The sequence below is a fragment of the Lissotriton helveticus genome, chromosome 1_1 (genome assembly GCF_964261635.1).
Source record: "Lissotriton helveticus chromosome 1_1, aLisHel1.1, whole genome shotgun sequence".
Taxonomy (NCBI): Eukaryota; Metazoa; Chordata; class Amphibia; order Caudata; family Salamandridae; genus Lissotriton; species Lissotriton helveticus.
In genome coordinates this window covers 1784626077-1784638801 of record NC_136057.1, presented here as the reverse complement: position 1 = coordinate 1784638801, position 12725 = coordinate 1784626077, and the positions used below count along the sequence as shown (strand labels likewise).

Sequence of the window (12725 nt, the reverse complement as noted above, 5' to 3'; positions counted from 1 at the left end):
AAAGAAAACGGACTGCAAGTATCGTGCTGAACCTTTGGTAGTCACTCAGCAAAAAGGAACTATGATTACTGCAGAATCTGAAAACAAGAGAATCACATGCAATGTGTCCCATTTTCAAAAGTGCACCCCAGCTGTCAGGGATGCCCTTGACAAGACAACAGGAATCTCAAACAACGAAAGGACAGTCACCAGTCCTGTATTGCTGAGGCCTGAGGATCATGCTGAATCTGAGAACGAGAATGCAGAGGCATCTCTCAGACCCCGACGGAACATCTGCAGACCTGTGCGGTTGATTGAGGAACTGTAGATACTCTCTGACTCAATTTTATTTTGTTAAGAAAGGGGGAGATGTTATGGAGCAAGCAGCAGTCTAGTGTCTGGGGGTGGAGTCGTGGGAGGGACCGGAACGGGAGGAGATGGGGGGACACAGGAAAGGGCAGTTAGAGTAGGAATGGGGAGTAGAAGGGTTGTGAATAATAAAGCTCTGTAGAACAATCACCAGCGTCGGCCTCTTCATTGCGAGGACGACGCGACAGGTGGAAAACACCCGTGTAATTCAGTCTTTGTCCGTATATAATTGCATGTTATGTATCGCCGCTAAAATCATCTGCCCCTGCGTTCAACTGCTGCACAGGGACAGTGGAGTAATAGATGACCCATACATAACATGGCCTCTTTTCGTGTTCAAAATGTAAAAAAATAATAATACCTGGCTTTCTGCCAGCCCCACATTTCTCTGTGCCCACCCTCTAGAAGCAGTGGTTTGTGTTTTCTACCGCTGCTCGGAGAGGCTCTCAGACAGCCCAGGCAGCCAGAGCAGCCTGGCATTCCTTACGGCGAAACAGTGGGTAACAGCTTTTGTTAACAACTGTTGTGACGTCATAGCAGTGAGTTACAGGAAAGGAATCCAGGTATTCATGCTAGTGGCTTTCTACCAGAGCCATACACAACAAACATGCTACTGATTATCACTCACTGCAACATATTTATGAATGAGAATCCCGAACGCTCAACACCAAGCAATATTGAATGCAATGACACAAATAGCAAACAATCACTATGCAAGGCAACAAACACAACAGCACACCTCAGAGGTGCCTACACCACACTTCCTCACATCCACCACACCGCCAGAAGCCATACAGAAAGTTACGTGGCCAAAGTACTATCTGCAAGTCAGACTCCATGAAAGGGATAGAGAAATGGGCAACCATGTCAACCCTGCTTGGAAACCCACGGGAAATGCTCACCGTTAACATAACATCTAACAACGCATGCATCAGGCCTAGCGCAAACTTATTCCATGTGAGAAGATACAGATGAACAAACCTGAAGCACTGCAATGTCATATAAATGGCAAAGGTCTGTTATAACACGAAGAAATAGCAATATAGTATATATGCAGCATATTTGGTCACTATAATGTCATACAATCACATTTGATAGTCATTCACAGTCACAAATAATAATCACTCGCGACAAGATCACACTTCATAATCACTCACAACAATCTATTATTGTTCAAGCTGCATAGTACACTTACTCACTGCTATGTATTATAATAATTCACGGCCAGATTTAACAATTACAACATATCGCTCACAGCAGTGTTCTATATTAACTCCCTCCAATGCTTTATAATCACTAGTGGTCATGGTTTGTTGATCACTCACAGCCATCTTTACCATCACTCGAAAGGAGCTTCCTCCCAACCCCATTCTTACCTTTTCTGGTAGGTCGGGGCTTTTCTCTGCCCCTTCCTGGCCTCGTGTGTGAGACCCCTCGTTGATTTCACTGGTGGACCCTGAATGCCATAACCCAGTTAGCGCCCCCCTTAGTCCCAGGGCCTGCGCTCTCTCCTTGATTTGAAGAGTCTGTCTCATTCTTATGCCGGAGAGTGCCTTCTGGCTCCAAGTGATAGGGTGCTTGTCACTGTAGACATTAATGCCCTTTGCCCCGGTCACTGTACGGTGATAATTGCTCCCTTGCCTTGAAGGCCTCTTGAAGTTGTTGATGCAAGTAATAGAAATGTTGCACTTTCAAAACACCAAATTATTTCAATAATTCCAGCTCAAATTCCCCATGTACCTTAAGGAATTGTCCAAAATAAAGGTTAAAGGTTTAGTCTAATTTCTGACACCTGCTCCTCCAGAAAAAAATGAAAGGGTCCAGCGATTGCAGTATCTTTCTCCTCAGCGGTACACAGAATCCGGAAATTGAAGTCCAGGGAATTGTCTCTACCTCAGCACTACAAGATCCTGGGAATTTCTAGGGTGGAGGTGAACTCTCCTTCTCCGGAGGGTTTCCGTTTGTGGGTCTCTCCTCCTTTGGGAAAGCTGAGAGTCTGAGGTTGGTCAGGGGGTGGTCAGTGCCCCACTTTTGAATAACACATACCGAGAATGTTCAGGGTCCTCTCCTCTCCTTCAAGGGCACCAATGTTCTACGGGTGTTCAAAGTGGGACCACAGGTCCTCTACCCTTCTGCGATGCTAAAGTCAGGACTGGCTCAGGGGGGGATCCAAGATGGTCTCCACTTCTTCAAGGATACAGGGGATCCAAACTTGATCGCCGTTCCCTCAAGGATACAAAATGCCCTCGGGTTGGGGGGTGGCTGGTAGTCTCTTTTCTAGAGGTACAGGGGTCCTCTCACCTTTACAAATAATGACCCCATGAGGATGCCCAGGTTGGCATCTCCCTCAAGGATACGGGGTATTCCGGTGGGTGTACCTCGAGTAGACAGGGCTGCAAACTCTTGTTCAAGGATAATGATGTTCTTATGGGCGTCTAGGAGAGGGGTCCCTCTCCTTCGGGTGCTCACGGGATTGCCAGATGAGGCTCCTGCTTCAATGGTATATGGATCCTGGAGGTTTCCAGGGATTCCTACTTCTTCAAGGGTACCTGATTCTTGGCGTTAATAGGATGGGTTCTTCCTCTAATGGGGATACATTGGATGGGGATACATTGGTGCAGAGAATGTACAGGTACTCTCTTCAGGGCTACCGGGCTCCTCGCTGCAGCCACGGCGTCCTCTCTGCCTCAAGATTCAGGGAGCCAGGGTTATCCGGGGGGGGGGGGGGGGGGGTTGTCTCCTATTCTCACGAGATGGATGGATTACACCCTCCTTCACAGCTACCGGCAGTCATGAGTGGTCCACAAAGTCACCCTCCTTCAGAGGTAGAGGCGGTCCTGAGGGTGCCCGCTCTTACCCAGAGGAATAAGGGTCACCTCACCCTCACCTCACCCCAACTTCAGTGACATGGGGGGTTGGCAGTGTCAGCAGGGTTCCTCCTCTTTCAATTCAGTGAAGAGTACAAGGGGTCCTCAGAGTGCCCAAAGGGTCCTACTCCTCAGCCAGAAATACAGGGGCTCTTCAGGGGGTACCGTGGGTGTTCATTCTTTTTAACCTATTTCTGGGTCGAGGGTGTTCAGGGTTGCGAAGAGGGTCCTCTCTCTACTTTGGGGGTAAAGAGGGTCTCGAGGGCACCAGAAGGTCTTCACCTCTTCCGGGCACAGCACAGCGTTGCAGGGGCTTCCGCTCCTTCGAAGGTAAAGAGGGGCGCCGAGTCTGGTCCGCGCTGGAGTCGGAGGCAGAGGATAATCAGGAACTGTAAGTAGAGATCAGAGCGCAAGCAATCATCCCCGCGGCGCCTCCGCCCCCAGCCCCGCCACTTCCCTCCACCATCAGAGTCAGTCTTTCTCTCCCTTCCTCTCTCTCTCTCTCTCGCCCCCTCAGCCTTCCCGGGAGAGACACACGCTCCCGCTCCCCGCGAGGGTGTCACGCGGAGTGGGTCTATTCAAGGGTATAAGGCGACAGTCCTTTGCGAGAGCGCGGCCCGCCGGGCGTCCGGTGCGGGGTAAGGTGCGCGCGCTCCCTCAAACTTCACGTGTGGTGCGCGCGCGCTCCGCCTGTTCTGGCCCTCATAGTGTAGGGGGCCCCAGTTCAGTCGGACACCTCAAGATTTCTGTGAGATATGCAAGTCTCGGGGCCCCTCGTCCCATGCTGAGGGGGAGGGGCATCATTTCCCGCTACGCCACGGGATGCGCGAGCTCAGCGTGTGAGAACAAAAGTGCAGTACTAGCAATATCCCTGCGCCCTGGTCCTCTCGAGCACCTTACTTCGGCTGGAGACGGTCCAGTAACCAGTTCCAACTGTGCTCCGCGCCTTGAGGGCATCACAAAGCTCGTACACCGACTCTAAAGTCAGTCTCAGTGGCGACGCCAATGTATCCTGGGCTGGGCTCTAGTGTACAGAAGGACCCCCCCCCCCCCCCTCCGGCTGATGTTTGAACTGAGAAACAGCAATAATAATTAAGGTTCAATGGGGGTTCCTCGGGCCTCCGAGCCCCGGTGCCACTGCACCGGCTGCACCAACGGAAACTACGACGCACATTGTATCTACACCCCAGCCTACGCAGTTACAAAGTAAAGTGTGTGCTGAATTACCCTGGATACAGAGTTGCAGGAAAAGGGGGCAGGGCGCCGACTGCTGCCAAGCACCGCAGAATAAAACTCCAACATCTTCTGAGCACTACAAGGATGTGCCTACGCATGTGACGGACGCTACGAAGTTTTGAAATAGCGCCTAGAATACAAGTTGCTTACTCAATGCCTGCTGGTATTTACTTAATAAAACCAGGACCTACAATAATTATTATTACATTAAGTTTATTAGACGATACAGCCCACAGAAGCAAATTGTCTTGACGGTAAAACGAACCTGAAGCAATTTCAAACTAACAACACTTTTCACTCTTGCAGGTTTTTAAGTTCCTGCGCCAGTGCACAGTTGCAGTGCTGTCGCTGCAGCTGCTATGAACCAATGGCTCATGATTTGCGGGGTCGGGTCCCCTCTGTCTGTCACTTAAGCACCATCCCCCCCCCCCCCCCCCCCCGGTCACCTCTGGAAAGAAGTTAGCGCAGTGACAGGGGGTTCCTCGCCACTTTCTCCGGGGGACACACACCTGACCTCCGTATGGCTCAAGTGCTGCTGGGAAGCCAGCCCCCACCGCCCAGAGACAGTGGCATTTCCATGTCACCGCTGGGTCCCTCTCAATCACTGGAAAATGGACCCTCGGGGCATGCCATGGAACCAAATTACATTAAATTAAGAAACGCCGTACATAATAGAAGGAAGCGAGTAATCATCAATTATAGAAGGAAGCATTAGAAGCTCATTACAGCCCAGGTATCACAGCACCCCTCCTTAACAACGGTAAAATAAACACATGCAGGTGTGGCTCTCTACTTTGACAGCTGTGAGACAATACACATATCAATATTTCAGCACCTTTGGTATACCGCTCCCCACTGCACCTTAAGCCCTGCCACCCACCTACCGAGCAGCTGCAGAGCCCCCCCCCCTTTCCATCACCAGCCGTCCTTTCTTTCCCATCAAATTCACCTGTCAAGGTGGGGGCGGCCAGGGAGTTATTACATTGTCAGCCTCAGAAGTGACGCACAGCGCACATCCCCGAGGCAATCACGAACCGCGTGAGGTGGAGGGCGGGCGGAGCGAGGAGAGAACTGGGGCCCCAGGACTTGTAGGTGTGAAGTGCTCACAGATACATGCACACACACACACAGGCATTTTCACAGTAAAAACATAGGTAAAGACGTAAAGTGAAGTCATTGCTCTAAAGCAAAATGTAGAACTCCTTAAAATCCCAAGTTAAGATATGCTTCACAAACAATAACTCTCTCCCCACCATGCACTGCTCACGACCCCACAGATAACATCACAGATGGCACACCAAATGACATCAAAGACCTCTTCACCGATGACATGTGAAATGACATCACTGATGACATTCATGACAAACCTGCACAGCTTTGCACACTCATGAGATCACGCAATGGCTCCACAATTACAGGAATACATACAGGTTAAACACTATTTTGATATCACAAAATGGATTCACAATTAAATCAATACATATCGGTCAAACACTATTTTGTAAGTAGTGTTGGAGAGCTTTTATTTTCTTGCACCATACTCTAATACTACCTCACACAGAAAATATGCTGTTGGCATAAACACAATATGGCCTATTTTGATAACTTACATTGATTCGAATTCGACCAACACCCACGCGTCCAACAAAATGATTTATTCACACAATAGCCTTTTCCCTTGCACTGTTTCAAAGACTCTGAACAGAGACTAGCATAATCTCATACCACACACGGTGCTCAGCGACCCTATGTCGCCTTTTCAGCACACTAGGCCCCGAATTACAAGTGGACACCTACTTCTAATGGGGTTGATAACCCCTTGAAATCAACCCAAACCCTGTTTTAACAGTCACTTCTCATACACTACAGAAGAGATTGGCATCATACCACAACAGGTAAAGTCTTATTTTTATGCCAAACGTAAGGTGCTAAGATGGAAAATGCACCACCCCCAATACATTTTTCTCTAAGACAGATCTGCACAAAACTTGATTTTCTAAAATTTAACTGGATGAACCAAGAGCATGGCAAATTTGGTGAGAATCCGCTTAACATCGCAAAAGTTAATAGCAAGACAAAAAATTCCTTTTACTTACCAGCTGAACGGTTAAAAAAGTTAGTGAATGTGCTGAACATCTGGGTATTAAGGCTACAGAGGGTGACGGGTTGAGGGCCTTCTGTGTAATTATACGAATAAAGCCAATATCTATTTATTTAAAAAAACACACAAACTAGAAACAACGCGCTGTTCCTAATGGCCAATAACTTCCATAAACATAGGGACTAAGATATAATGCCCAGGACTAGGCTGCTGACAATAGCGGCTAAAATAATTTACCAGGCTCAGTCAGGGTTTGGGACACCAGGATATATCTGAAGAGCTTAGATAATTGTCTACGCCAACCCCATATATTTAAAAGCCCTCATGATATCTGGCCGTTGGACGTAAAACAAAATGTAATCTTATGGAATGGTGCTTTCTCTTCAGGTCTTATGTCCAATAAGGGTTGGGCCAGCATTTCAATCCTTGCTTCAAATTGAAGCGACTGCAGCAGATAGTGAAGATATCCAACACCATCAGTTTGAACTGCCATAAAGATAGCGCTGACTACTCTACCCCATTGTTTTTGCAGTTCAACCTCTTACCCGCTGGATGAAAAAGCACCCTACATTCAAGGCATTTACACGGAAGGATGATGGTGAGGTTCACATTTTTCCTCAATGCTGATGTTGGTGCTCTTCTTTTTATGGTGGATCTGGAGCTTACCTTTCCCAGGGTGTTGGATATGTTCAGGGTATTTGGATTTTACTCAGGGTTTAGCATTGATTGGAACAAGTCACATTTGCTTTTTCAATTTGCTACCCTTTACTTGATCCAATGTAAGACATACCCTTAGAGTCGAAGAGACAGGTTCCCAACATCTTGCCTTAATGATCGCCAATAATGAAGAGTAATTTATGGTAAATAATCTGGTTGTACGTCTAAATACATTAAGGGAGTGGGCTCGCCAATGGGGTCAACTTTCTCTCTATAAGGAAGGGTGGTCATATTTAAGATGTTTTTCATAAGATGTCTTTACATTTTTCAGAGCACCTCATGCAGGATTCGGGATGCATATTGTCAAAAGGTGGATGTTGCTTTAGTTATCCTGCAATGGGGTAAATAAACTCCTAGGATCCTCCTGCTTAAGCTGTGCAGCCTGGTACATGAGGGGGTGTTTACTTGCCTTACATGGGAGTATTCCCTAGCTCCTCTCAACCGGGGTTTGTTAACACATAGGCATAGTCCCTCATGGAGGTTCACTTGAGTCGGGTGGATTAGCGTACTGTGGGGAATCTGACATACCAACATTGTCTAGAATAGATCATGGGTACTCACAAAAATTTGCCCAGGGGCCGCAAAGTACGGTGTGTGGTGTGACTGAGGGCTGCACTGATGCCAGCAGGATGGTGGTAGGGGGTCTGGGTGGGTCAGAGATTGTGGAAGGAGGTTTTAAAATTGTTAAATAAATGGACAAGCATTTCTTTGCAGGTGAATAAATGCTTGCCCGTTTATTTAACATTTTTGTCTGGATATTAGTGCTCAGCAACTAAACAGCAGCTCATGCTGTTGTTCACCAGGGGGGCCGCATGTGAAGGTCAAGAGGGCCGCAAGCAACCGGGGCGTACTACTAGTATCACTGGTCTAGATGAAATTGGAAGCCATGATTGTCTATCATTGTGAACAGAAGCTCTGCCTGAGACTTGAAAATCATTAAAAGAGATTTGTGTGGTAGAAAGATAGAGTGACCAAGGACACCCCACTTAGGTGTGGAAATATGCTCAGGAGGTCACAAGTTTAAAAGTCAATATTCCTGGGACCGAAAGGGATCTCAAGGCATCTGTAAAGTTAAAGAAGGAAATCCAGTGAGCTGACGCTGAATATTATAGGTACAGCTGGATTCAAAACACTAAGTAGTCACCGATTTGACTGTGAGAATTTCCAGAAGCACATGCCATTAGCAGTTAGAATTCTTATGGAAGAAGAAGTGGAAAGAGCCACATTGAGAATCTATAGCACAATCATAGGCAACATTAAATATATGATGGTGATACAGTGACCAATGAGTGGGGAATTTGGGAAATGTGGAGAACAGGAAATGAGAAGAGAATCTTGCTAACGTTTTCATAGTTTTTTCAAATTATGAACAGCATGAGGTTGCTAAATAACTATCCAGATACAGTTGAACCCCAAGTTCGAGAATACAAAAAATTATTTTGTTTGGGTAATGTTAGCCCACCTACCCACGGAACACCATTCCAAGGAAACAATATGTCCATGAGGGATAAACATTGCCTTAAGTGGCGGGAAAGTGAGGGGAGAACATCAATGATAAGTAAGTGTGTTCCAGTTAAAGATGAGAGAAACCTAACAGTGTTTTTCCCATAAGAAGAGGCACTTGCACACCCTGGAGAAGTGGACTTACAGTCCAAGTTAATATTAATACAACTCAAGATCCAGCATAGAATGATATCTCCATAGGTACAACATGTTGAAAATGAGCTTGATTGTGGAACTAGCAAATATTAGGCATAAACAGGAGGTGGACTTGTTTTTTTGTACTGCATGGGGATATGAGGCTATCCCGAGTTTCAGGACTAAGATGCACATTGACCTGATGGTCGTCCTTCGGATACAACACAACCCCAGTCTTCAATATCCTTCCTAGGGATGTGGGAGAGAAGAGGTGCTACCTAGACATAAAAGGACCATAGGTTTATGGGTATAGATGTTGGGAAGGCACAATATCACGAAAAACTGGCCCAGCACATAAACACCTAAGGCTAATAATTGGCAACCCCAAAAAGATAAGTGCATGGGCAGCGAGAAATCAATTTATGGTGCTCGGTTGAAGGAAAAATGGGGCCTGTAGGAAGCTGGCTCTGTATATACTATACCAGAGTAAGGTGTGCACAGACTCCAGTGGATCCTCAAAGGCTTACAGAGGTATAAGTAGATAATACCGTACTCTCTATTTTTGGTAGCGTGCGTGAGCAGTAAGGCTTCATCAAAGGGTAGTGTTAAGCTTTTATTGTACACACTCAGGCAATAAATGATGTCACCCACTCAAAGACTAAACTCAGACTAATTGTTTGTATAAAAAGTACTTCTTTAGTTGTATTTTATTTATAGACCCAAGTAGGACTTGGACAGTTAAATATAATTGTACTTTTCAAAACAGATTGTTCATAAGCAAGCTGGATAAATAATGACTTTTCTTACAGGATTGTAAAAATGTGCAAATAAAGTTATAATTACTTTTGGTTACTTTTTGGATTACTTTCAGGATTACTTTTCTACTTAGTGTGATATGCCTAGATATCACACTGGGACATTTTCTAGATGAAAGGTGAGTAAAACACATTTTCTCAAAGCACAGTTTCTTAGGTTTCCATACAAAACACCCTGAACACTTGGAAGTATTTTTCAGAGGAAAACAGGTAGTACAATCCTTTTGAGAAAAATTGGATTATTATTTTGCAGGTAAGTAAATGCTCTTGAGAGCTGAGTTTCTGGGGTTAGAACAAGGGTTCCTCCAGGATCAAGGAGGCACTCGAAAAGCACCCTCAGTGGCACTAGGACGGCCGGGTGCAGAGTGCTGAGGCCCAATGTTAGCCTATGAACTAGGGGGGGCGTCTGTTGGTGGCTGCTTACGAGAAGACCACAAGGTTGAGGGAGCAAAGCTCCTAATGGTAAGTTCAGGGCTAAGGGGGATCCAAGTTAGCACACAAGGTGCACCCACAGCGACACAGGGGCGGCAGGGTGCAGGGTGCTGGATCGACGTCAGGAGCCCTATTGGTTTCAATGGGGAAGATCCGGTCAGAACAAACACTGCAAGCTCGAGCACGAAGATCTTTTGGAGGCGACCACCGGTTGGAGAGGTAAGTTTGGGATGTAGGGGGATGCAGGGACACTGCCAGTAGGGCCACCCAAGGCCCATGGTGCGTCGGGTGCAAGGGTGTCTTCTGGAGTTGGATTTTCCTTACCGGCAGAGGGGGGAGGGGGACCAACCAGATCGAGGCTGCAGTGTTGTGTGGCGTTGTAAGCTCCGAGTGAATTTTCCCGATTCATGCCCTTATATAGGTACAATTCACATTGCCCTTATATAGGCATATAAATCAAACCCTTATTTAGGCATAGCCCATGCTACCCAAATACAGGCATGGCTACTTCCACCCGTACCAAACGTCACAACGACTTCTTGCAAAACCAGCTTAAGCAGTCAGGGACTTCCCCTTGCTTGAATATTGATTTGTCCAAGAACTCAGTTACTTTACAAAGAACAACTATTCCCTAGGGGTTCTTTCCTGCTGTTCATATGCCCGACTTTACGTCAAACTATGGCATTCCTAAACACCTTCAAGGTATAAATATACCTTCACTTGCTCTAGCAAGATACGGTGGTTCGGAGCAGTTCGAAGACCTACTTGCCGGATGCAGCTTGCTACAGCAAGTGCAGAAGGAAGCCGACTCTCCAGCTGACCCACTGATCAGGAAGCTGCCCTTCTCCTGCCGAGAATCCAGCTCCAGTGTTTCCGGCTCCCCTTGCGGGGTGTTGGGAAATCGAGTCCAGGGACAAAGATACCAGACCTCCTTCATTCTAACAAGGTATGGAGCTGATTAGAACCTAGTGAAACATTTGGTAGATTCTTGGCAAAAACTAAACCTATGCTACACAATACTTACTTCTTCCCTCGTACTAGACTTAGGTTAGGTACATTGGGGTAGGAGTGTTTTAGAAGCCCTAGTTGAGTATTTTAGTCAATGTTATTTATGTATGTATTTTTATATGGCTTAGAAACCATACAATGCTCCTACAATATTATTTTATATTACTGTTTACGCTGTACACATTATACTTTGCAGTCTGCATAACAATTGTAGCAGTTCACCTCTCTTGCATGAGAAAGAAGACTGTTCAATAAACCCTTTTTATTGAAAACACATGTCTCGCTATTTCTCAGCAACTCTGTAGAAACGAAGCATGCACAATTGACTGAGTGAAATACTTATCTATTGTTTCCGCGACTCTGAGAGATATATTCTTATTCTTGGGAAACAAAGTTGTCATGTTTATGCGGTTGTCAGAAACAAATCCTTTCTTGTGAATTCGAGAAAGTTTCTAGTGACCTCTGAGTTAGCTGGCACACACACAATTAAGTTTAGTATATTCGATAGAGACCTAGTTGACCTCAGTCCTATGTCAAATCTATAGGATATATTATTCCAATGCGCAGAGCCTATTGGGAATATAGGAACTACACTACATGGCGCCCAACGTTTGTAAGGCACTAATTTAATGCTAGATACTAAAGTAACTCAGTCGTGCTTTTCTCAGAGACCCCCTTTCCCGTAATACTCCAATAGACGTCTGGAGTGGGTAAAGGGATAATATCCGCCATAACTGAGTAGGACAAAAATCCTATGTATTAGTTTTTGGTTTTTCAACTATGAAGGATACAGTGTTCCAAAATATTGTTCACCTTATCTTTATTTCCTTGAAACTTGCTTTGCAAACTTTCAGTCAACAAAATGGCCGACGAAGATAATCCCGGGGCCAGTGGAGCTACAGGCGACAACGCCGTACAAGCTTTAAACTTTACAGGTCTCCAAGAGAGCGACGAGGATGCTATAAGCATTCCAGAAACTTTAAGGAAAGCCATCACTATAAAACTTATACGAAATGGCCTATCATCAAAAGGTGGTAGGGTCGTTTTTGTGATAGAGGCACACAAATATCACCAGACAGAGGTATTCTATTCATGGATAATCTTCCCTGAAGCAGTTCCAAGAACAAAAGTGTTTCAATTCTACAAAGAAGATGAACCACCAGAGGAATACATTCCTTTCGAGGACATTGAAATTCCACTAAAATACCAAGAGCATGCATTCTGGTTTATAGGCACCCTAAAACATATAAATCACATTACCAGGCTCAGTCCAGTAGGTAGACCAGGAGCAAGATGGCCGGCATTAGCCAGCTATACACCACATCCTGCCACTGAAGAAATGTCAGATGCAGAACTATTAGTTCAACTCAAAGAGCTAATCAAAATCTATAGACAATTAGTTCAATATGTCATGCGGACTTTCACGGTCCAAATGTGAATAAGGATTCCACAACACACCCCTTACCAGGGGAACATAAATAAAATGACACGACAGACTCTACATTCAATCGTTGGTAAATTACCCGCAAAACGGGAACAAATTCCATTCTGGATAGCTCAAAA

At 45.8% G+C, this 12725-nt stretch overlaps 1 protein-coding gene across 1 annotated transcript in view; it reads right to left on the bottom strand.

Moving 5' to 3' along the window:
• RASD2 (RASD family member 2) overlaps window positions 1–3716 on the bottom strand; it is a 108593-nt gene extending 104877 nt beyond the window's left edge. The window contains exon 1 of the mRNA XM_078640428.1: window positions 1725–3716. Coding sequence (XP_078496554.1) covers window positions 1725–1883 — 159 coding nt within the window. The 5' untranslated portion in view covers window positions 1884–3716. The remainder of the gene's footprint in view (window positions 1–1724) is intronic.
• Window positions 3717–12725: the final 9009 nt, after the last annotated feature.